The sequence below is a fragment of the Mchenga conophoros genome, linkage group LG17 (assembly GCF_057382185.1).
Source record: "Mchenga conophoros isolate Kocher_MC1m ecotype Shallow Benthic linkage group LG17, M_conophoros_male_GT1.1, whole genome shotgun sequence".
Lineage (NCBI taxonomy): Eukaryota > Metazoa > Chordata > Actinopteri > Cichliformes > Cichlidae > Mchenga > Mchenga conophoros.
This window is the reverse complement of record NC_140542.1, coordinates 13,165,050-13,190,581: the sequence shown is the minus strand read 5'-3', so window position 1 is coordinate 13,190,581 and position 25,532 is coordinate 13,165,050. Positions and strand designations below refer to the sequence as shown.

Genomic DNA, 25,532 nt, shown 5'->3' with positions numbered 1-25,532 from the left:
GCAACTGAATTCTAAAAATTGGGATTCCAAATAAATCTAATGGCGGACGTCCTTATTTTCTTTTAGCTAGTTTAAACACTAGTCTTTGCCTTAGCTTAGTCTTTCAGTTAACTCAGCTGACATTGTCAAGTTTAAAGAGTCATTTTTTGTGTCCGAAAGTGCAAAGTTTACATGAATGTCTTAGTTATCTTTGTCTGAAGTGTGTGTGCGCCTACTTTTGTGTGTTTTCAAGCTGGAACACTGTGGCTGACCACAGGAAGTTCTAATCAGCAGTACGGCATGGCTACTACCTTCCCTTTTCCCTGGTGACCTCCTCCTCTCCACCTCCCTCCCTCCACAATAGAGATACCAGGATCACATTACTGACTCTGAGGGTTAAGGGTCAATCCCATTTTTCAGCTCTCTCTGTCCCCCTTTTCCCCTTACAGATTCTTTCCCAGAGGTTACAGGCTTCTGTCACCTAAATTCACATCAGTTCACGCGTGGCAAAGGAGTGGTATCCATCGGAAGCCCTCTATCACATCTCCCACACCTCCCCCTTGTCCTCGCCCACATAGCTATTTTAGTGTCCCCTTGACAGACAGTCCTCTCATCTCAGGGAGCACTCACACAAAGGATTGGACATGGTTAAAAACATGTTAAAAACACTGCTGGCCTCTTTGTGTCATTGAGTTGGTGTGTCTCTGTTAAAGTCTGTATTTTCATGCTGTAGAGGATTGGGTTACCGGGAGGTAACACTGAACCTGGGATGACCTTGTGCATTGAAAGCCAACCTCTCTGCTATAAAAAAAAGTATTTAAAAAAATTAGTGGACATGCACGTCCAGAAGTAAAAATCTTGCTTTGAACAAATAACATGAGTTTGTATACTCCTTTGCAAAACCCAAATTATTCCCAACTGAATTCCAAGCTCACTAGTGGAGTTTCTGCAGTGTAGATTTACTATATTAAAAATGCACGTTTCACAGCAGTAGGCATCTCACGCTACCAGAGGTAACAAGGACACTGCAAAAAGCAAAACTAAAGAGAAACCAGTCAGGAATTATCAGAACAGAGCAATAAGAATAGCGGTCTGTGACCACCACTTGCAAAACCAGTCCATTCTTGGCGAATGTTCTGTTGTTGCCTCTCCAGAGCACTTTTTGACACTTTCATTTGCACCAAAGCAGGTTTAAGCTTCCTAATTGGACAGATTGATATCCCTGAAGTTTAACTGACCATGAGTATTTATCAAGTGTTCCTTTATTATAATGGTTTTTGAACAGTATAGTTTTGGTATAAAATATCTAAGGTGTGCCAACATAAAAGTCTAACAATCAAGTGAACAACCAAATCAGATAAGATTTATTATGAACTTGAAATCCTTAAAACTTGAAATCCTGTGTTCCAATAGCTGAAGATCATCAAATGAAAATACTAAAATGTTAATATAAGAAGTAAAATACTGTCTTCTACCACGTAACTATTCAGTACATGTGGGCGATCACAAGAAAACAAAGAAAGTCAACCAAGCCACTTAGTACGATATACCAGTGGCAGACAGCAGCCCTTAAATCATAGCTTGTATAGTAAAGAAAACCACAGTCAAAGCTAACATGTGTATATTGGTAAACAGTGCATAAATGCACTCTCTCCAAGCATAAACCAGCTTTTGATGATGTTGTGGTTTCTGAACTACATACTACAGTTTAATTATGGTTCGTCTGTCAGTCAAATATGGGAACAAGCGCAAAGAGTCACTGAAACTGACAAGTTATAATTTTCTCATAAACCTCTACATAAGCACATACGCTTTTGCATTTTTTAAATTTCTGCACATCAGTAATATTTTAACACTCATATATATGTATATATACATACGTATATACACACACGCATATATATATATATATGGCAGCTGGATAGCGTAGTGGTTAGACTACACGCCTTTGGAACAGAGGATCGCAAGTTCGATTCCTGCCTGGGGCGTCTGTATCCAGTAAGGGTCCTAAGGCTAGACCCCCTATGCTAAGCAAGCCTACCGCAGACATGAGCGAGACAGATAAATATGAAGGCATGCCGGCTCGGACGTCGCCCGGATCAACAAGGTCCGCGTCAGGTGTTGAGGAACCAGGGCACCCTGACGAAAAGTGGGCTACTGGAACAAGAAGGCATCGGTGGGCAAGGGACGAAAACAGGGCGTTGTTGGAATGCTACTACGCAAGTAACCCCGGCGGAAGGGGCTACATGAATAGGATGAGGGACCTATGGATTCTTCGATACCCAACATCCACAATGACGGCGAAACAACTAGTAGCTCAGTGTTCCAACATTCGAAAGAAGGGACTGCTCTCACAGCTAGAGATTGACGAGGTACAACACAAATGCTACGGCAAGGAGGAGTCAGGACGCCAGGTCAGGGGGGAGATATCATCACCCCCACCTGAGATTGGGTACATAGCCCCAAGTGCGATAGGAGAAGGATCGTTGAGTGCGAGAGGAACTGACCTGAAAAATAGGATCATGGCCAAGCTTGAAACCTGGATCCCCCGTAGCCGGTTACCAAGATTACGTGAAGTACCCTCAGAAGGTCTGCTAGATGATGTTAATGCAGCACTACGGGCAATACCTACAACCACGATTACCGACACTAACAAGCTGATCTACAATACGGCAGCAGTGATCAGTGAGATGCTTGGCTACAAGTTGAACAGCCACAAGGGGCAGTACCCTCCATGGAGAAGGAGGCTAGAGGGCAAGATCAAAGTAGCACGGAGAGAGGTTAGCCAACTAACGGAGTTGCAGAAAGGTGCGACGAATAAGGTGCCTAAGAAATACAGCAAGCTGTCCATACCTGAGGCCTTGGAAACTGCCAAGCAAAGACTCACAGCCTTGGCCAGCCGCTTGAGGAGGTACACCAGAGAGATAGAAGGCAGGAGAATAAACCAGCTGTTCTCCACAGAACCAGCAAAGGTGTACTCTCAGTGGCAAGGGAACAATAAGAGAACAGCACCACCAAGGCTGGAGACGGAGCAATACTGGAAGAGCATATGGGAGAAGGATGCAACCCATAACGGCAATGCTCAGTGGCTAGAGGATCTGAGGGCTGACCACAGCGACCTCCCTGAACAGGGTCCAGTAACCATCACAGTGGCAGATATCCAAGAAAGGGTCTCCAGTATGAAGAGTTGGACAGCACCAGGGCCCGACATGGTTCACGCCTACTGGCTGAAGAAGCTGACTGCACTCCACGAGCGTCTGGCAGCACAAATGAACCAGCTGCTAGTTAACGAGATACACCCGGAATGGCTAACTGAAGGCCGGACGGTCCTGATCCCCAAGGACCCCAAGAAGGGACCGGTCCCCTCCAACTACCGACCAATAACCTGCCTCAGTACTACATGGAAGCTCCTGTCAGGCATCATATCGGCTAAGATGAACAGGCACATGGGTCAATACATGAGCGGGACACAGAAAGGAATTGGCAAGAATACCAGAGGCGCAAAACACCAGCTACTGGTAGACAGAACAGTCAGCCGAGACTGCAAGACCAGACTGACCAACCTGTGCACTGCCTGGATTGATTACAAGAAGGCCTATGACTCAATGCCCCACAGCTGGATACTGGAATGCCTAGAATTGTACGAGATCAATGGGACCCTAAGAGCCTTCATCAGGAACTCAATGGGGATGTGGCGTACAACACTAGAGGCCAACTCCAAGCCCATAGCACAAGTCACCATCAAGTGCGGGATCTACCAAGGAGATGCTCTGTCCCCACTGCTGTTCTGCATAGGCCTGAACCCCCTCAGTGAGATCATTAACAAGACTGGCTACGGATACCGACTACGGAACGGAGCAGTTGTCAGCCACCTCCTGTACATGGATGACATCAAGCTGTATGCCAAGAGTGAACGAGACATCGATTCACTGATCCACACTACCAGGCTATACAGCAATGACATTGGAATGTCGTTCGGACTGGAGAAGTGTAGTCGGATGGTAACAAAGAGAGGGAAGGTAGTCAGAACTGAGGGGATTGAACTACCAGAAGGCAACATTGCAGACATAGAGGACAGTTACAAGTACTTGGGGATCCCGCAGGCGAATGGGAACCATGAAGAGGCCGCTAGAAAAGCTGCAACCACCAAGTACCTGCAGAGGGTCAGGCAAGTCCTGAGGAGTCAGCTGAATGGTAAGAACAAGATCCGGGCCATCAACACGTACGCCCTGCCCGTGATCAGGTACCCTGCTGGGGTAATAGGCTGGCCAAAGGAGGAGATAGAAGCCACTGACATAAAGACAAGAAAGCTCCTTACCATGCATGGAGGGTTTCACCCCAAGTCCAGCACCCTGAGGCTGTACGCTAAGCGGAAGGAAGGGGGCCGGGGACTGGTGAGTGTCAGCACCACAGTCCAGGATGAGACAAGGAACATCCAAGAATACATTGGGAAGATGGCCCCAACTGACCGAGTGCTCAGTGAATACCTCAGGCAGCAGAAACCCAAGAAAGAGGAGGGAGACGAGGAACCATCATGGAAGGACAGGCCCCTGCACGGTATGTACCACCGGCAGATAGAGGAGGTGGCTGATATCCAGAAATCCTACCAGTGGCTGGACAAAGCTGGACTGAAAGACAGCACAGAGGCACTAATCATGGCAGCACAAGAACAAGCTCTGAGCACAAGATCCATAGAGGCTGGGGTCTATCACACCAGGCAAGACCCCAGGTGCAGGCTGTGTAAAGATGCCCCAGAGACAATCCAGCACATAACAGCAGGGTGCAAGATGCTAGCAGGCAAGGCATACATGGAACGCCATAACCAAGTGGCCGGCATAGTGTACAGGAACATCTGTGCCGAGTATAACCTGGAAGTCCCGAGGTCAAAATGGGAGATGCCCCCAAGGGTGGTGGAGAATGACCGAGCTAAGATCCTGTGGGACTTCCAGATACAGACGGACAAAATGGTGGTGGCTAACCAACCGGACATAGTGGTGGTAGACAAACAGAAGAAGACGGCCGTAGTGATCGATGTAGCGGTTCCGAATGACAGCAATATCAGGAAGAAGGAACACGAGAAGCTGGAGAAATACCAAGGGCTCAGAGAAGAGCTCGAGAGGATGTGGAGGGTGAAGGTAACGGTGGTCCCCGTGGTAATCGGAGCACTAGGTGCGGTGACTCCCAAGATAGGCGAGTGGCTCCAGCAGATCCCGGGAACAACATCGGAGATCTCTGTCCAGAAGAGCGCAGTCCTGGGAACAGCTAAGATACTGCGCAGGACCCTCAAGCTCCCAGGCCTCTGGTAGAGGACCCGAGCTTGAAGGATAAAACCGCCCGCAGGGGCGTGCTGGGTGTTTTTTTTATATATATATATATATATATATATATATATATATATATATATATATATGTATATATATATACACACACACACGCGCATATACATATATATATACACACACGCGCATATACATATATATATATATATATATATATATATATATATATATATATATATATATATATATAATAGAACTAATGTATGGACAATTAATTAATTCATGTGGGTTTTTTTAATTCAAATTGTTGTGTCAAGAAAAAGAGACATTTGCCTGGGTTGAGCAGAGGGAGAAGGAAACAGAGAATGGCTTTATAAAGTTGGTTAAATGATCAGAAGTTAAGATCTGATTGGCAGTCATCAGATAAGCACGTCTATGGAAATATGAGTATAGAGCTGACGAACATACTACAGTAGAGAGAAGCTGTTCAGCTGCCCTTCTACTCATTTAATCCCCTGTGTGTCAGAGCTACAAAGAACAAGAGGAAGGAGCAATTAGCAAACCCACGTGATGAGTATTTAGATTTTACAAAGCTTTCAAAGTTCGACTGTAAAGAATGGTATGCATATGGAGCAGAAAGTCTTGACTTGGGGATCAATTACACATTTTCAGATTTCTCAGGTTACTCTATGGATGCTGAGATATTGGCCATTGGCCCAGAAGCATCATTGTAAGATAATAGCTGATGAGTTGGGGGAAAACAGCAATGTCACTACTGAATTTATTAATTTCAGTGTTCTTACAAATTAGTAACTTGGCAAGAATAGCTCAGCATTAAAAAACTAGGGGCATTTTTCAACATTTCTGAGCCTCAGTTCATTAAAACTAACATTTGAATGTTTAAATATCTATGAAAACTGACTGACAACTTGACAACTGACCACTGACAATTTTCAGCTCCAAGTGAAAATCTACAACCACTTCTGGAACCTTGTCTTATATCATTCTCAATCGTTTTCCATCCAGACCTGGCTGTCAGTGATCTTTCCAGACAGTGAATGGCTTTACTGTGAACCATCTTGGAAAAGAACACCCAATTCCTCCCTAATATACGGAAACCTTTTAAAATAATGCTAATATTTCATGCTTGCTTTGTGTGAAAGTACGGTGGGCGTCTGCCAAACATCCAAACGCAGCACTGATAGCCCGTTTCGTGTGTCAAGTGCCATAAATTCAGCCAGCAGAGCTCGACAAAGCTTGTTCAACGGATAAATCACGCTGCTCATAAAAGCCATTTGGTTCTTTTTGTCTGTCTGGTGTTCAAACATTCACCTCAATCCATCAATGAGGCAAACTGCTGTCAGAACACCAAGGCCTCTCTTTACTTCGCATTTCCCCTTATCATTGGCTACTACTAAGAGGAATCTCAGGAATCTTAGAGTTTGTTTGCCAAGAGCCAATATGACAAGGTGAAACACAGACACATGTGGCTTTTAAAACACAGACTCATTTCTGGTATATAAATCACACAAATTGATCACAGATGCTAGTGGTAACTACTGGTGGTGAGAAACAAGTGTGGAATAAAACAACATAATTGACAATGATGTGTGAATCTGAGCACGGGAACAATGTTTGCATGATAATAAAGTCATAAACTGGCTCTCAGCCAAACGCCACATCTTCTTAGCAGTACGGTATAAGAACTCCACCCAGTGAAATGGCCCGAGCTTGCTGCCTCAGCACTTTTCCATCCAAATGGCTGCGGTTCAGTTAGAGGTCTCGCTGCCTTGGTCCCAAGATGAAGCACCTCAGAGAGCCAGCAGTCCTAACCGGCCCCCTGGCTTCCATCGCCAGCCCGACTGACACCGCTACACTGCCAGAGACGTAAAGCAGGATAATAATAGCTGCTCATTCCTCTCTATCCCCGCCGACCAGACAGGGTCAAATTGTCCAAAACTATATTTTATTGAATGATAAGTGACAAATGCAGGGGAATACCTCACCTTATAGCCTCAGTGAAATCAGATCTATGAATCCAGTCCAACACATTTAGTAGGTCATAATTTTGGCAGGTCACTGACTCTGACTGATGGGGTTGGTGACAGTGTTGTAGCAAAAGTAGAGAGGTCCTTTGAAAGGAATACTGTATTATGATGTACTTAGTAACCTGCAAGATTCTTTTCAGAATTTAAAACTGACTGCATAAAGCATTGGCAAACCGCTAGAGGTGAAAAAGTAGTGAAAAACAAGTGCTGCATATAGAACTCAAGGAATCTTTTAAACTATTCTTCTGTATTAGAAAACTGTGTGCAAACCACCAGAAGGTAATCTGTTAACCTATATGTCATTAAAAATGTGCAAGAAAATACACAACACAATGAAATTTTAAATTTCAGTGTATTAACAGGTGTGACAGTACAAACACTCTCACTGGGACAAAGACTTTAAGAGTTAAATTTAGTTGGTCCTTCAAATGTAGCAGTACAGTTTAACATTATGTATTGTTAAATTTGACAACTGGTTCCAATCACTTAGGTCAACACTACAGAAAATAGTGCAAATCTGGTTTGGGTTAGCAGTAAAACAGCTGGTTAAATCAGAAGTGTGAATAAAAAGACCAGTAAACAGATATGAATGCAGGTCCTTATTACATTGTGGATTGCTGGAGACGGATTCCAACAAGTTTTTCCCTTTATTATTCCATGGAGAAATGTGCTTTGAATGAGAACCAACTGTTCCAGTCAGGGGCTATTTAATGTATAACTCATGTAATCGACTTTTAGAAATTCTTCATTGTAGATAAATTGCTCTAGAATTCAGTGCTGGAGTGTTATATAGCGCTTTAATTAAAATAGTTATTAAAATGCTGTAATGGATCAATTCGTAAAGAGAATTCCAACCTAATACTGGGACGCTGAAATGGCGACCATATTTCAGGCTTCATTAAATAGCAGATATTACACCACAGAACAGGCCAACTGTTAAACTCTTCTCTGGGGCACAGGGACAGTGTATGAGTTACTGCCTGCCAGGACCCATTATGTTAAGAGCACATATGTTTGTGGGGCTATACCTGTTTTTCTCATTGTTACAATGAAGAATTTCCTCCATAGTGGGTTTTGACTGTGTGCTTTCTGCAATCTTACCATCTCTCCTTATTGCATCTATCTTTGCATGTATTGTCTGGCACTAACACTATTATGCACTGATCAGATCAGAAAGTAAAAACATTACTTGATGTGGAGATAAAGTGGGAACAAAGAGAAGAGTGTCAGTAACATCTGTGTGTCATTCTCTTCAAATCAGAAAAAGTGTAGTACTAATTCTGTGTGCTGGAGACAGAACAACACTAACCCTGGGAGTGGATTTATGAGGTCTGGACTGCCTGCATGGAGTAAAATGAAACCCCAAACCAGTTCTGCTTCTTCAACAAGGCCTAACAACCAAGTCCCTGTGTCTACAGCTACAAGAGATACCATATTGCCTCTAAAGGTCAGTATGCGTCAACCAGAGGTTAAACAGTCTTGACATCCCTCTCCGCTTTTAAAACCTGCTATTTCTGCCATCTTTCATCTGTACAAATGAGTGCAACACCATGAAAGCCTTTGAGAAAAGGTTGTCTGATAGTATGCCCTGTTATCCCAATTTGACTTTTCATCCACTCAAAGTGTTTCCATTTGCAGCTATAAAATATATTTTGACTTAGTTGGTAACAAATTATAAAAAAGTAGTTTGTCATGCCAGTTGTCCATTATTTACTCACTTACATGAGACAAATGAAAATGCCTTGAACAAAGTGGTATCTTGAAAAGTGGAATAAAAAGGTTTTCTCTAATTTTTTGAAAATATATAATATAATATTAAGAAATATAACTTAAACATGGCTCAGTCTTTTTAAGCATTCCTCAAGTTACAAAAATATTCACTGAAGTTCCAGTTGACAACATCTTGACATATATTACCTTTCTGCTCAAACTATATGATGCTTACACTGAGTACACTGAGATGTTTTTATGGCAGCACTGTAACAGATTGGAATCTTTTGTGATTATATTGGCACTTGTCAATATATACATAGTTTGACATGAAAATAAAATATCCTACTCCAAAAAAAACACAAAAACACATCAGATCTCAATGAGAAAAACAAATCATCAATCAGCTGCATATGTATACTAATATGGACTGTGTAATATGTTAGGAATGAAAGGGTGCCACATTGTTTGATGGAAATAAAAATGATCAACCTACAGAGGACTGAATTCAAAGACAGCCCAAAAAGTAAAAGAAATGATGCAGCAGGTTAGTGTATTTTGCATACAGTGGCCTTTTGGGTGTCATTTCGTAGCTTTGGCATTGCTCATCCTGTTTCTTTTTGCACAAAGGAAAAGATGCTGCTGTTACTGATGGGCTGAGGGCCTTCTATGGCCCTGTCTAGCTCTCCTGGAGTAACTGCTTGTATCCTGGAATCTCTTGAAAGTATGCAAGAGGAAAAGAAAGACACACAAAAGACAGAAAAACGTCTGGTGATGCCACATATTGATGTGCCATCCTTGAGGAGATGGACTATTTGTGCAACCTCTGTAGGGTCCAGGCATTACCTGGTGTTACCAGTAGTGCCTCTGTCCCTAGACAAATGTAAAACTAGTGAAAAACCAGTCAGAAAAGATCAAGGGAGAAAAAATGTCAGCAGCCTCCAGATGTAAAACCATTCCTACTTTGTGGGTTGTCTCACTGTTGCCACCGAGTGCTTCTCTTGTTCATTTCATTAACACCAAAGTAGTTGAAACTAATTAACAACTCGCATTGTTAAACTGCATTATTCTCATTAACCCCCAAAAATCTTACACAGAAGATCCATATTGACATATGACACATATTACTGCAAAATCACAAGTCAGTCACACAGTGTTAAGTGTGGCAGATAATGAAAAATTAAAGGGTTCAGAATTTAAGTATTGTAATTTCTGTAAAAAAGCCACTAAATAAGATTATAATAATATTGCCTTGAAAGGCCAGAACTGGTTGCATGTAAGTCATCTAACTCATCAAAAGGAATGTTTACTGAAAGTATCTATGGCACAATAGTTCCAGAATATGTTGCATCCTCATTTTCAGTAAAAAGGTTATGGGACACATGCTTGATATATTTAAAGATATTATTGCTGAGATACACATTGCCCAGTTTTCTCCTAAGAAGCATGTTTAAGTGTGCTGGTAATAGTAGTAAGTGAGTGACAAATTAAAAGTTCACCATCTGATTTAGGTTGCTCACAATCCTATTTCAGGCATCTGTATTTCTGTCTGGGTGTGTAATACAGATATGGGTGCTTTCCATCTTCCAGTCTTTCTTGGTAAAGCTGGTAAATGTTATGCATGGTGCTTGCAACTTCATCTTCAACTTTGATCACAGAAGACAGAATAATTTAAATTAAATTAACTAATAGCATGATGGTGTGACTATGTATATACTATGGTTTAGGGCCTAGCATTCACCCTGCTTTGATGTGAAACCTGTGCTGGTTTGTCCCTATTCACACCGCTGACTAAGAAAGGTTCAGGTCAGGTCTGTGGGAGAAGTCAAAAGACTCTCTGTGACACTCATGAGATCACTAATGAAAGTAACGAAGGCAGGTTGCAACACTTCATTACAAAGACGTGAGGAATGCATTCAAGATCAACGATAATATCCAGCTGTGTCGAAGTATCCAAGAGTGGAAATGTTCTTTGAGCTCAATAAAGCTTCACAATACCAAACATTATTTAGAAACTACATAAGGCAGGTGTGTCTCACACTAATTACCTCAACAGGTGGGTTGACTCCCTTGCCAACAGTTATAAAAGGTAACCACAACACCCAGCATCATTATTGCTGCGGATAACTAGATCCATTGTCTTGGTTTCTCATCTAGTGATGACAAGACAATGACGTATGAGCAAGCAAGCGTGGTTCTTGTGAATTCGTTACGCACGTTTCAAAGCTGGAATGCCATCTTAAGTAAGTAAGAAGGAAGTTTTGCCCAGGCACTTGCGGACAAGCACTTGATAGATACTGAGGTGTGGTATGTGAACAGGGCTATTTTTAGGGGTTGATGTGGGAGTTTTTGATTTGTACCTGCAGATGGGATAAGAGGAAAACAGGCAGAACAACTACTGTGTCAAAATCTCATAGGCGAATGCAACACACATTCTTTTATTTCATGCAGGAATTAAAGAACTCTTTTGTTTCTGCATTTGGTGTAGGCTAACTTACTGGATGTTGAATGCTTTTCCGCAGCACTCCCTGCCACCATTGCTAGCTACCAATAAACAATGAACAACTGCACCACTAACCAGCTAAAATGTGATCTGATGCAGCAGAAGGAAGCGTCACAGGATCAAAGTTAAGATAAGAGCAGGATTTATTTGATCAGTGTCTTTCCTCTCTTTGCATGGACACACAGATAAACTGCAGTAACAAACTGTGGATTTTACTTTGTCTGTTTATACATACGCAACACAAGCTTGACACTATCACGAAATTCTTGCTGTAGCAGCGATATGAAGCACTCCTGCTTTTCACACTTGTCTGTACTGCGCAAGAATAAACTTGCAAATTTAAAACAAAAGGACAATCGGTCATGTATTGACAGTACATGACTGCATTGCAGGGAATGCTGCTACGTGACTGCAACAAAGCACAATTTACATCTGTTCTTCTTGATACATGGGAACCTCAGTTGGTGATTCTTTTCCATCAATCAAAGCACACAACAGTGATAAACAGTCATGCCACTGAATTGCTCTCCTGTCAGCAAAAATGATCATGCAACGTTTTGGTGTTTTCATTAGCAGATTAATGACTGGTGGAAAATTAAACATCAATAAGTCTTAGCCATTAATTAAACCTAAATGACAGATCTACATTTGTTGATTCCAGCTTCTTGTTTCTAGATGTGCTGGATTTCTCTGTGACATTATAAAATCTTGTTTTTTTTGGTGCACAACCATCTTATAGACATCCTTTGCCTTTGACATCATACATATTCAAGAGTGTAAAAAACTGTGCAAAACGGAGTGTTTACTGTAGTCTAAAGCCTGAGGACTTGGCTCACAGGGATTACCTGTCCATACTTTGAACTCATTTAAACTCATTGGCCATCTACAATACAAATAAAAGCTACCACTCAACCAGAGGTGCTCTAGGCAAGCAACTCCTCAACTGCCAAGAAACTGATAGCTCATAGATGGAAATCATCCTAATCTATCAATAAACAAAGACGACTTCAAGATTTTATCAATACAGATTGCAAGGAACAGTGAGGAGCTACTATGCACCATGCTAAAACATTTCATGCTGGGAGCATGCTACAGAAAAAACAGACTCGCTACACAATGGATTCATGCACTTCTGTCGAACAGCTGGATTAAAGAATTAATAATTTTTTTTTTACATTTTACATGCCATTCTATACTCATCCTCGCAAGGCACTGAGCTGAGGTCTCACTAAAGTGGGTGTGGAACAAAACAGACTGTCCCTAGGTTGCTTCCTTTAAAATTACAGTCTGTAGAGAAGACTGGAGATTAGAATGGAAAACACTGGATTTGTATAGCACTTTTCTAGCCTAGAGAAACCACATTCACCCATATACTCAAACGTAGCCTTAATCTATACACTTAAGTGTTTATCTACCTTACATCCGTGGCCAATTTAGAATCACCAATGAACCCATCATGAATGTCTTAGGGTTGCAAGAGGAAATTGGAGTGCCTGACGGAAACCCAAGAGCTCACAACAGAAACATGCAAAGTCCACACATAAAGGTCCCAGCCAACCCAGAGACTCAAACCTTTCCTTACAAGACATTTCAATCTAATCTAGATGCATCAATCTAACAAAAACTGAGACGATCTACAAACAGGATCAGATAAATCACCTGAATCCAGGTGTATATTGTTAATTCAGATATATATACACACAATGATAGATGTGTATATTAAATGTGGCCTAACTTTTAAGTAATGTGAACAGTGCATGCACTCATAGAAGGTAATTCATCTGAGCCAAAATCACAGGTATCAGACTCTAAATGCTCCATTTCAGACATTTTTTGTACTCTTGGACATGTATGACATCCAGGAGAGTGCATATCCTTAATCTGGTCACCTCAGCCATAAAGCTTTGGCTATGAGCACAAAAGCCCCATTCACCTTCTATTCATAACTTTGGTAGCAGCCAGTCAGAAAAAGTTGGCTTCAAGGGATAGAAGCTAAAATAGCTTATTTCTGACTGAGAATGAGCCAAGGGGCTGAACGAAGGCAGAGTAAAAAGATAAATAGGGATTACTTTGAACGGTCATTGATGCAAAGCTATTTTACAAGAGTTTAAGATTAAAAAATATAAGCCGGAAATGAGAATAATCATTGGGTCCGGTGATTGGGTTCAAGCGTTGGGATTACTATGATTTAGAAAAAGATGTAAGTGTGCACTTACAATATATAAACTTGATAGTGGAAGAATTACATTTGCCATCCCATCATGCACACTGACGGGTTACAGAAACATAAGGACAGACTGAGAGACAACTTCCCATTTATCATCACTTTTCCTTCTCTGCATGAGAGGTAGAAGAAAAACCACAGAGCTGTCAATCAACTCACAGTCGTTTACACCCTCCAGCAGCACATGAACTTGGAAGTATGACAGCCAGGGTGCATTAGTATGAACATGCACAAGCGTCTACATGCATGTGATTAAACGCCAAGTCAGTGACATGCACACCTGTCTCTGCACAGACAAACACAGCCGTCTTGGCCCCAAACGTTGTTTAGAGAGACAAATTGTGATCTGCAATAAATACTTCATGCTGAAGTTTAAATGAGGCAAGGAGGCAAACTGAATTTAAAAAAATCCCCACATTTACTGTCAACTGTATAATGCACGTTGTTAGGTAATATGCACTCAAAAGCAAACTACTGTACTGTATACATTGTGCTATGGAGAGTTAAGTGGAAAAACTAAACTCAAGGGACTAACATCAAACTTAGTTTTCCAGATGCTGTATCATGAATGTCAATCAGGTTCAACTTCCTGGGGCCACTGAACAACCTACAGCGGTGACCTGTGCATAAGACGTTATTTAAAATCCCAGAGTTTATAAGCTCTTAAAAGTATGCAGATATCTTTAAACAGTGAAATTCATGAATCTGACCTGTTAAAAACTGCTCTGTGTTGATTTTACGCACAGGACAAAAAGTATTCCCATTACCAGCTGGTGCGGCAGATGACACAGCTCATAGAGGAAATTTACCAATTTAAAGTAGCAAAGTTGAGTATTTTTGAGAGCATTTGAAGTGCTGAAACCCTAAACTAAAGAACATGGAGCTGGCAACCAGAGCAGTGGAAGAGTTTTAGGGGGAACCTAAAACTGTGACATCGTAACATGTTTCAGCATGTAGAAACTGTAGTAAACACACGCACGCATGTTGTGCAGTAAACTTTAACATACAGTAAAGACGTATGTTAAAAAGTAATACTGTAGAGATATTGGGAGAGACTTTAGTGTAAGGTAGGGATTGGAGAAGGCTTAATTCAAGCTATCTGAATGTATTCGATTATACTTTTGGAGGCTATGTAAACTGTAATACAAATCCTCATATGCTGGCCTGTTTCTTTTTTAAACCCATCTTTTGAGATCCATTAAATTACAGCAATAGATCCTAACTGCTTCTGCTATTACTTTTGGTTTTGCACGCACGTAAAGTGGAAGGTTTTTTCGAAAATGATGTGACTTCTTATCGTCACTTGCATGCCAAACATATTCTGTACTCAACTTCCCATGTCAGAAAAACAAAATGTCAAGGATTCCACTTGCGGCACTCATCTATAGACCAGTTTTTCCCTCTACCTGTGCTCTTTTGTGCCCTTTATGTGAGTGTGTACGCCTCTTTAACAAATCACATAGAACAAATGCACATTTACAGTTAACATCACCAGTCTTATAAAACAATTGGGTACAAAAGAAACTCAGAAAGCCAGACAGAAGAACCCATCTGATCACACCTTGGTATTATACCTGGCAACCAAAACTAATCAGAACCATTAGAGAGTAGTGCGCAGACACACCTTTGTAAAGCTGAGGCAAAGGCTGCTCACCTGAGCCAAACTTTAGGAGCGTTGACAGAAGCCCATATGGTGCCAAGAGTGACTGACAGCCCTGCAAAGTCGTGACAGTTGGAGCGATGTGAAACTTACTTGTAGCTGTCCTCAAAACAGCCCTGGCAGCTTGCACTGCATGTCTTTCGCTTTCACGTGTTAACTATTGGTGCAAAATGCTGGTAGCTTTATTTTTTTCATTTTAACCAGCACGCACCACACTGGGTAAACTGCTTCCACAGTCGGACAAACGGGCTGTCAAGCCGGTAGCCCTGCAGGGTTCACACATGTGCACAAAAGACACATTCACACTCACACACTGCACCACATGTGAGGCACACCTGCTGGGGGGCTTCTGTCCCAAGGGATTGAAGCTCATGTCAGACACACACTCTGACAGAATTAATGATGAATTACACAGATATTAGCACACAGCCCGAGGTAACACTCCTTCCGCGCTCCACGCACACACACACGCACACACACACGCACACACGCACACACACACACACACACACACACACACACACACACACCCCTACCTCGTTTTGGGCCCCACACAGACATACATTCAAACTTTTGTACTGCTAAACAGCAAACAAGACACCAAAAGAGTCTGAGTCAGCTGAAGTCTTAGGATATACACACACACACTTGATGACAGGTATTTCCACTTGAGGTGAGGCACAATGCTGAGCTATGAGCCCAGTGTCAGTCACTTCCTGTCTGCCGGGGTCAGAGGTTAAACATCCTTCAGTCTCTTTAAGCCATATAGAAGGGACAAAGGGAAAGAGTAGAGAAATTGCCCACTGTTACTGAACCATCCTCCCCTTGTTATCCATGCAAGCTCACACTTTGTTATTGCTCTGTGTTTATAACACCACACGTCAGGAGCAGTGTTCCCTTTGCTAGTGCTAATAACATGGAGCACCATAGCAATATACCATGGAAGCAGCAAAGGGTCAGCAGTTAGGAGTTATTCCACACTTGCTACATGAATAGTTTTTCTTTGAATGTTTACCATAATTGTGGTCAAGTGAGGTGACTCGACTGAAAAGCAGCAACAATAACGCTCTCAATGCTGGCTTCTCTCTTTCTTGTGTTCAAACACTTGTTAGGAAGCTGTCAATATGATAAATTTTATAGTGCTGGGTAGCTATAAGGGCATACAGTCATGCGGAAAAGAAGGTTTTCACAGAAAGGATGCAGCACAGCACACCCTTGCTGCATCCATAGGATTTAAGAGGGTAACTAGCAGCCATGTGCTGATAATTAAATACACTTGACTGATCATCAGCAAGTGAGAGATGTTTGCAGTCTGGAGCATTCACATGTGTTAACACAATGCCACAATATTCCCCGGAGTGGATGTCCCAGAAAATTTACCCAAGGTCAGATTGTGCAATGCTCAGAGAAATTAGCTGGTTATCACAAATGGACATGTACGCTGATTTGATTATATTTTAGAGTAGTTGTCCATACAGATACAGGGTTAGGACCTTGAGTGAATAAGCTGACACGGACAGAGAATAGAGGCCCAGGTGTGTAACCAGTGCTGCCGTACCTTCAGCTGTCAGTCACTAGGGGCTCCTTACTAATCCTCTGCCATCACTCAACTGCATCTCAACTCTAATCTCACCAGGCCAAAGCCCAGGAGAAAGGAGCTCCTGCTTTAAACTGAGAGGATGATGGCTAATCTCAGCCACAACACCCCAGGGTAACCCTAGAATGTCCACAGGGAGTAACTGCAATAACCCTTGACCAGGGTGATGAGAGAAAGACCTCCCAAATTCAGCAGACACCTTTCGAGAGATGGAGGAGTAATACACTGGCTAACATTATGAGTTTGATTTTTAGAACTATCACCTCAGCAAGCACAATCTCACGAAAGAGGCACCAATATCTCTCCTGTGCTATCAAACTAGCCTCTCATTCAGCAGAATTGCCTCACTAACCCTTTGAGTCAAACTAATAAGTTGTTAGTATTACAAATTTCCAGGTTGGACGCACTTAGCATAAGGTGGCAGGATATAGCTTTCAGTACTCTTAAAGAGCTTATCTGGCTTGTTTCCAGCTGTTTAAAAAAAGCATACAATAAGCAGCCTGAGGCTGTCAAGTGACTGCATCCACTGTAGCTGACAAGCATATAGTGCCAGACACAATTACCGGCAAACACATACACAAAGAAAAACCATGAAACATTCTTATATAGAACAATAAATATGTGCCGTGATGCATTATAAATTATATGCAACTATATAGATTGCACCACTATAGTAAACCATTTTCATTCTGAAGCCTCCTTTGGTTGGTGTGGTCCACAGTATTGTGCAGTTAGAGAGAAAAATCACCAAAGGTTTCTGGGATCAAATGTACAAATGTGTATTATAGACTTTATATAGGCCAGTATAGCAAGCATCTCCAGGTTCCCAGAACACAGAGGGAGGGGCAAACAGACCAAAGGTGTAAGAACTGGGTGCATGAATACACGTGCATTATACATATAGACACAAATGGTAGGAGAAACTTGACTTACCACTTCGGTGGGACGGAAGTATTTTGGGTCCACCTTCACATGTACCACCCCTGTCTCCTGGCAACGGCCAACCTCCTTCTCATCCTTTCCCTCCCACCTGGAAAGAAAGAAATCTTAGCAGGAACTAAGAGTTTCCCACACCTGCTCCAAGATTCAAGCGCCGTGATTACTTCTTGTGTAGTTTGTTTCCTTAAAGTCTCATCCAGACAAAACATGTCACCTGCCTTTTTTCCCCCCCACAAACGAACACATCCTTCACCACATGTCAGTATCTCACAGCACATAAGAGGGGAGGTGAATGACAGGTTAAACATGGGAGGAATCTTTCCAAGACAAGAGACATAGGGTTGGGGTGTCTTATATTGAGGCCTCTCAGGCAAATCTGTGATTTTGACTGCAAAAAGAATACTGATATGTTGACTTACACAATGGTCTTTCCCACACGTCCAAAGGCCCTCTCCACAAACTCCCTCACACTGTGCACCTCCCCTGTTGCTATGATGAAATCCTCGGGCTCCTCCTGTTGCAGCATCAGCCACATAGCCTGAAAGAGACAGACACAGAGACAAAGACAGAGAGGTCAAACTACTGAGAGATCATAAAGACAGTTCGGTGATCCACACTGGACCGTGCCAAACTCAGCCCTGACAGACAGGAAGTGAACCTGCGACCTCTGAGCGGGGCATTCGCCCATACCTCTGCCCTGACGTCACTACAAGGGCTCAGGGGACACATACTGTGGGAAAGGAGGACAGAGCACTCCCACAGGCCCACTGTGTTGCTGGCACACAAAAATGCACACGTGGCCATGAATACACGTGCATTCAGGCCAACAGCGTTGCACAACTGACATACTCTAACAACTCAAAGATATTTTAAGACACATAAAGTGAAAGTAAAGAAGCTGATGAAATTCCTCAAATACAAATGAATTTTCCAAAACCTTATATCCTGACTCGTGTTTACTATTCCTAATTACACTGTGCAGGCAACGTTATTATTAGCTTAGATACCCCAGCGTAACCTATTACTTTAGGTCCCTTAACGGACACGGTGCTATATTAAACAACTAGCGAAGGCGTGGTTCCATAATATTTATGGTGAACTGGAGCCAGCAGGTCAGAGCTGCTGACCCCTGGCACATCCAGCATGATTAGAAGAAACTCGCCAGGGACACAAAGACAGACCAACAGACGCTCATGTCTCCACTCTTTAAAATCACAGAAGAAGACAGAATGAGAGTGACACAGAAGGCCTAGTCGTAATTTTTTCATGTTAAATGCAATTTCTATATAAACAAGACTAAAATCAGTGTGTAATTGAGACTCTATTGTTTCAAATTGTGCTAACTCATTTCAGTTTATTTATTTATTTGCTTCAGATTCTGAACTATTTGAAGAAGAAAAAAATACTGTGAAATTAAACCCAGCTGTTATATTAAGTTGCTATAAACAGTCATGAATGTCATGTATTCTCCGACTCTTCATTATTTCCCCTTCAATAGCTCAACAACTGGGCTTGTAAATATAAAATATATCAGCAGATTAAAATCTCTGACATCTCATCATTTTTTTCTCAGTTCTATGGGTAAAGGGTCACATTTAACACTTACAACTTCCTGTCAGCAGTTTGTTGGCAACGTTTTTGTTTTGCAGTAAAACTTGCGCAGAAAGATGCAAACATTTCTGTGCATTGAAGTTTAAAAGATTGCAAACAGTACAAAGACAAAGGTTAAACTGCTCGATACGATGCTTTGATGAAACAACAAATGAAACGTGCCTCTAGACATTTGGGTGATCACTAAAACCCCTGACATCTCGTGAAGGTAAAACCTTTTAGTGCATCTGTGAAAAGGTTTAAGTTTCAGTGTTCAGTACCCGATTGATTCCAACATGCACTGATACAACCCCAGAAGTACCCCGAAAACCAGTTCGTGGTACTTTTTTCACACAACAGTTTAAAAACTGACACAGTCAAAAGAAAGTCAGTTGTGATACGGAATAGTAATCTTTGCATCAGATTTTCATAGTAATCAAAGTAACAGCGACTGCTAATTTGTTTACAATTCTATGATAATGTCACCAGTAGTGAAAAGAAAAAAAAACAGTCCCGTTTCTCTTACTCTAAATGTTGTGTAATGCTGTGAGCTTGCATGCTGAACTACTGTATGCACACATTTCTGTGCACTGTTGTGGCATTGTTTAAGCACATGCCTTCTCGCAAACACACCAGCAGTGATGGAATGAACTTCCTCAGGGAGGCGAGGGCCATTCTACCTGAGGATCGTTCAGGGTCACCTGAGCGCTCAACAATGATGACTCCCCTGAGCCTGACCTCTGACCTCTCACCCTCTGGCCTCTGATGAACAAACCAGACTCTCACACGGCTACACAAGACAAAAATTGCAACTCGGCGTGTAACTGACAGCAAAACAAAGCATCCAGGGCGTCATCAGAATATGTTATTCAGTCTGCTGCCACATTTTGTGCCTGTGAAGTTTACAGGAAAATGTAATTCTCTTACAAACGGCTGCTTCTGACAAATCATAAGTAACAAACAAGCAGAAGAGATAACAGAATATTTCATTAGCAGTCCGACAGTTTAAACCTTTTATGTTGTGAACTGCTATGTTTTTTCCATGGCTTTGACCACGATTATGCATTATTTGAAAGCAGAAAGCCCCGTGGGTCAAATGGTGTAAACCACTTTAACGTTTTATTACTACAGCAACAACTGCAGATGCAGAGGACCCCGATGTTTTAACAGGAGTCCATAAAGATCAAAACTGTAGTTTTCTAAACTTTCACTGTCTATACAGGCGCATTTATATTCAATCATCAAACAATAAAAAGTTTCAATTCCATTTTTTAAATCTTTTTGAGTCAAAACTAAACTGTTCCATGGATAATGGCATAAATATTGATCATGGATATAAATTGAGCTATGACATTTTTGTGCAATATTCCTGCAGTCTTCTTTTAGCTCCAGCTCCAAAGTGCTCGACGGCATGTTCATAAACACGAAGCACACGAGTCTTGAGTGAAGACGAGTGAAGAGTTTGCTTTTATCCGTTATATCAGTGTATGTTGAAGATCTTTAGACAGCAAAGGCAAACTTAGATGTCAATTTCATTCAGATCTTTCTTTTCTTGTTGTTTTTGCTACATTAAACAGTTTATACAAAATAATTGAGTGTTACCACAAAAGTAGCCAGCATATTACACTACAATATTTTAAATTTATATCAACAATACAGACATGACATCAATCCTGAGAATTTAATCAGAGGTGAGTTCCCAGTCTGCCATTTCCAAAATATGTCAGCGCTTTCCTTTTCGACGTGAGCAGGAATAAGCATCACTGGAAACAGTGGAGTATCAAACACTGACATCTACACTGTAATACTGTTTTGATCATCTGACTGGCTGATTATTTGAACTTGTAATGAAGCAGGCTCATTCCCTTTTCCTGAAAAACCCCACTGATGGATGTGTAGCCTGCAGTAAACTGGATGGCTGTGATGATGGGAATTGGAAACGTAGGTCTGCTTCTCTTGCAGCCAGAGAAAATGTTTACGGCAGGAGCTGAGTGATATGGCCTCTGCTGATTTTTTTTTAACAAGGACATGTAATAAATATTCTGATGTGTATTTTTCTACGTATTGTAGTGGGAATAAAGAAGAATGAAACGGAAGACTGGTTTATTCATCTCAGCCCGTTCAGCGATAACTTCTCGTTCTCGGCCTCTTTACACCCGCTTTCCTTCTTTTACCTTTTACCCTCTTTTTTCCCCTTCTCCCACTCCTCCTCCCTCAGGATCGCTCTGCTTCATTAGCTATCTGATAAACAGCTCAGAGGTTCAGCCCTTCACACTGAACCCGCACCTTCCTGTTCACATGGCCACAGGATGACCCCCCATCACACACTCCACACTTGACTGCAGCTCAGAAACAGCCAGCGACCACTGCGGACCCCTTTACCTGAAACATATTCTGACACACACGAGGGGAAACCGAGCAGACCAACGTTTAAATGTTTTTTTTTCTATTGTCTCGGAGTTCTAAATTTCTGTTGGAAGTGATATGAAATGTGGATTTCAGTACAGCTCTTGTTGTTATTGTTACTCAATTTGATATCTGTAATTATTAAAATACAAGCCAGATCTGCTTTTCGAGTTATTAAAATACTCTACAATACAAATTTTCCAACAAACTGGATAATATAAAGAGTTCTGGAGAGTAACTTTGCTTCTATATTATGCATAGTTTACTAATGTAATTAGTGAACTAAATGTAATGGCATAACTACTGACACTGCAATCCAAAATTACATGTTCCTGTTTTGATTTACGTTGTTTACTTCTTTTAATTATGTAGATCACGTGACCATATTGAGTTATAATGCATGTTATAGCAAAATTTTATAATCATTTCATTTAAAAAAAAAATCAACACAAATTATTTCCTTTTTTATCTGCTGTTGTTGTATTTTATTTGCTTTGCTTCTTTATCTTGTAAAACAGAGTTCTGTATACATATGATTCAGGAATCAGTAAATCTATTTTATTTATAATTTTATTTTATTTTTTTCATTTTTCTTTTTATTAAAGACTTAAAACCAAACCAGTACTCAGTGTTCAAGATGACTGATAGACTGAAGAGACGTTTTTCCAACATAGTCCGAACATGCTGGAGGCCTACAGTAAAAGATGTACTAAAAATTATACATGCAATGCTTTAAAGCTGAATTCAAAGTTTAATATTACATCTTATAATAAAATGCCATCCTTCTGTAGCTGACAGGGAATCACTGAAACTTAAAGCCTGCTTAAAACACTTTGATTTGGAAATGGCCATGAATGCCAAATTAAAATCTGATGAAAAATCTTACACCAATAAAAAAAAGTTAACAGGTAAAATATCAATGTATGTAAAATATCTTTGTGCAGATTCAGGCAACTTCAAACAAACATAACTGATTCAATATTAACCGACTCAGCAGTGACCTCAGCAGGGCAGCATCCCCTTAATACGGTAGAAGTTTCGTGGCTTCAGCATTCAACTGCCGTGGCTGCGACTTTCTTTCTTTTTTTCTTCTTACAGTGTGTTATATTTAATCTTTTCCATATGCTCCTGTGAGATAGAACACAGATAGAGCACAACCAAAGGGACTGAGCTGCGGGAAAATCCCTGGTTTAAACCAAAGGCAGCTTGCTGACTCAGAGTACTGAGCACAGGTCACAAAGTGCAATCTCACCACTATGACACCAACTCTCTGCTACTGCCGACTGCCTTTCAATAATATATACGTAGTAATTTGCAATAGCGTCACAGTCTCTGTCGATAAAATATTCTCCGATAGAGAATATCATCTCCAAGCTGGCAGAGAATAAAAGGTTTGTTTTGCTAAACAAGTGTTAAATCCTCAGGCAGAAAACAGATCTTATACTCGATTCCTTGTTTTCCAAAAGTGCCTAAAAAGCATCTTACAACAAACAGAGCACCCAAACCACAACTTAAGTGATGACTTATCTGGACCTCCCTCCTCTGCTGACCCCTCCATCCTCCCTTCTCCCACTCTGCGTCTCGCCTCTCTCCCAGGCTGTTATAGCCACTCCATCTTCCCTCTCTAGCTGCTTGACTCCAGCTGACATGTGGCATGGCTCACAGTGAACACTTAATAGAGCTGCGATTATGGCTGCACAAAGCCATCGGCCCCAGCACACACTTTCCTCCTCATTCAAACATGCAAATGTAAAGCAAAGCCACTTTTTACATGAAAAGCATAAATGCATTCATGAGGGCACTTATTCAAATTATTCCAGAAACACATACAGAGCTTTATAAACGGACTGGTCACACCAATTTCAGATAGAATATAACATGTTGCGCACTCTGCTGTGCTGCAGAGAGTTTTGAGAAGCTGCGACTTCATGTCTTCTCAGCTATAGAGCTCGACCAGAGCTGGCTTTTCCAGCTCATTTGGAGCTTAAGAGGTTCTCAGCCCTGTTCCACAACATGCTTGCACAGCTGCCAGACAAGAATGTTAAAGCCTGAAAAGTTAAAAGAAATGCTCTCTTTTCTGGCGTGGACCAAAGTCAAGCCTTGAATTCGAGCAGACACAGCTCCAGTCTGCCGGGCCCACCGCTCTCCACTGATAGTGAGATTAATGACCTGCACTTACTACTATGTTATGATACTATGATACGTCACATTTGAGCTCAAACATGGCCACGTACGTCATAAGTGTGTGTTATCGGCTGGTCTTTTCGGACCCACATCCATCAAGGGCCAGTACTTCCCGGATACAGTGGCAATCATCTACAGCCATCTTGTACTGAGATTAGGCAAATAGTATTGAAATGACGACTTCAGAATGACCTAGGGGCCACTGCTGATACCAGACTGAGGGCAGTTAACCTCTTACTACTGTGGATGTTTATATATGACTATATTTAACATCAAATTCATCATATTTTTCAAAACAATTCAAAAAATAATCTTATTTTGTGTTAAGAACCTTCTTTACTTCACAACAATTCAGAGTAAGACAAATACCAGGGGTTACGTTCGTTAAAGTTTCTACAAAATTCTTCATCAGTACAATTTAAGTCTTCATGACTTTCAAATGAGTCCACTGGTGCTTGTACTTCCTATGTTCATGGTTTTCATATACTTTTTCATAAAGCTGTCATTAAAAGATGCTGCAAATGATAAGACCTTTTTCCCAGTTTCTGCCTTCTATCCTCAATAAACCAGAAATGTTCATTGCCAATGCAGTTTTTCTGCCAGCATTTCAGAAAGTGAATAGAAAAACAGATTTTTGTTTGCCACTCGTCAGCCCCCCACCCCCACTGAGGTGTGAATGTTGCAATGTTGGCTCGTTCACTTCTGCCTAAAATCCAGAATAGTCTAGAGTGGTTCAGTTGTCAATAGTAAAACGTTTTGATTTCACGCTGATTTTTTTCCACTCTTCTCTGACCCCAGAAGGGATTTAACATCATTTTTCTAAGACATTACACATGTCAGAAAATAACTAGAGGGAAGTCTGTGAACAATAGATTATTGAAGTGTTTTTCCATCAGTTTGTGTTCAGAATTGTCTGGTGGCTTCAGAATTGCAGCACAATGATGCACTCCGGCCAGGCTTACTTAGCCAAGAAGTTAGAGTGTATTAGTGCTTATTGCTTTCACAGCCTACAGTTACTTTTTACATTCTTTTGTTCCACCAACAACAATTGCAAATAGTCTTGTGCTCCAAGACATCAGTCACATAGGCCTAGAGACCAGTTGGCAACTACCTGGCAACCACTGGTTGCAAGGGAAAAATTTGTATTGCCCATCTGGCTAGTGAGTGGTTGGTTGCTGGAGGTGCGGTGAAAACTGTGAAACAGGCATGGAGGATTAGAAACTAGTCACTGACCCCAGGTAATCCCAGGTCACTAAGACAAATGCGTATTCCCCAACTAGTTGGTGAGAGGTTTGCATCATTTGCATTTAAAGTAAAAGTTGCAACTTTTGAAACATTGGTTTTAGTGGTAAGGCACAACTTTTATGTTAAAAGTGAATATTCTGTTTCTGGTTTGCATTGCACTTTTTTTTT

The 25,532-nt window shown here is 41.4% G+C and overlaps 1 protein-coding gene across 1 annotated transcript in view; it reads right to left on the bottom strand.

Moving 5' to 3' along the window:
* gmds (GDP-mannose 4,6-dehydratase) overlaps positions 1 to 25,532 on the bottom strand; it is a 198,178-nt gene that overhangs the window by 22,567 nt on the left and 150,079 nt on the right. The window contains exons 8-9 of the mRNA XM_085252085.1: positions 18,359 to 18,477; positions 17,934 to 18,030 (exon numbers count right to left, since the gene is read on the bottom strand). Of these exons, the coding sequence (XP_085108211.1) occupies positions 17,934 to 18,030; positions 18,359 to 18,477 (216 nt within the window). The remainder of the gene's footprint in view (positions 1 to 17,933; positions 18,031 to 18,358; positions 18,478 to 25,532) is intronic.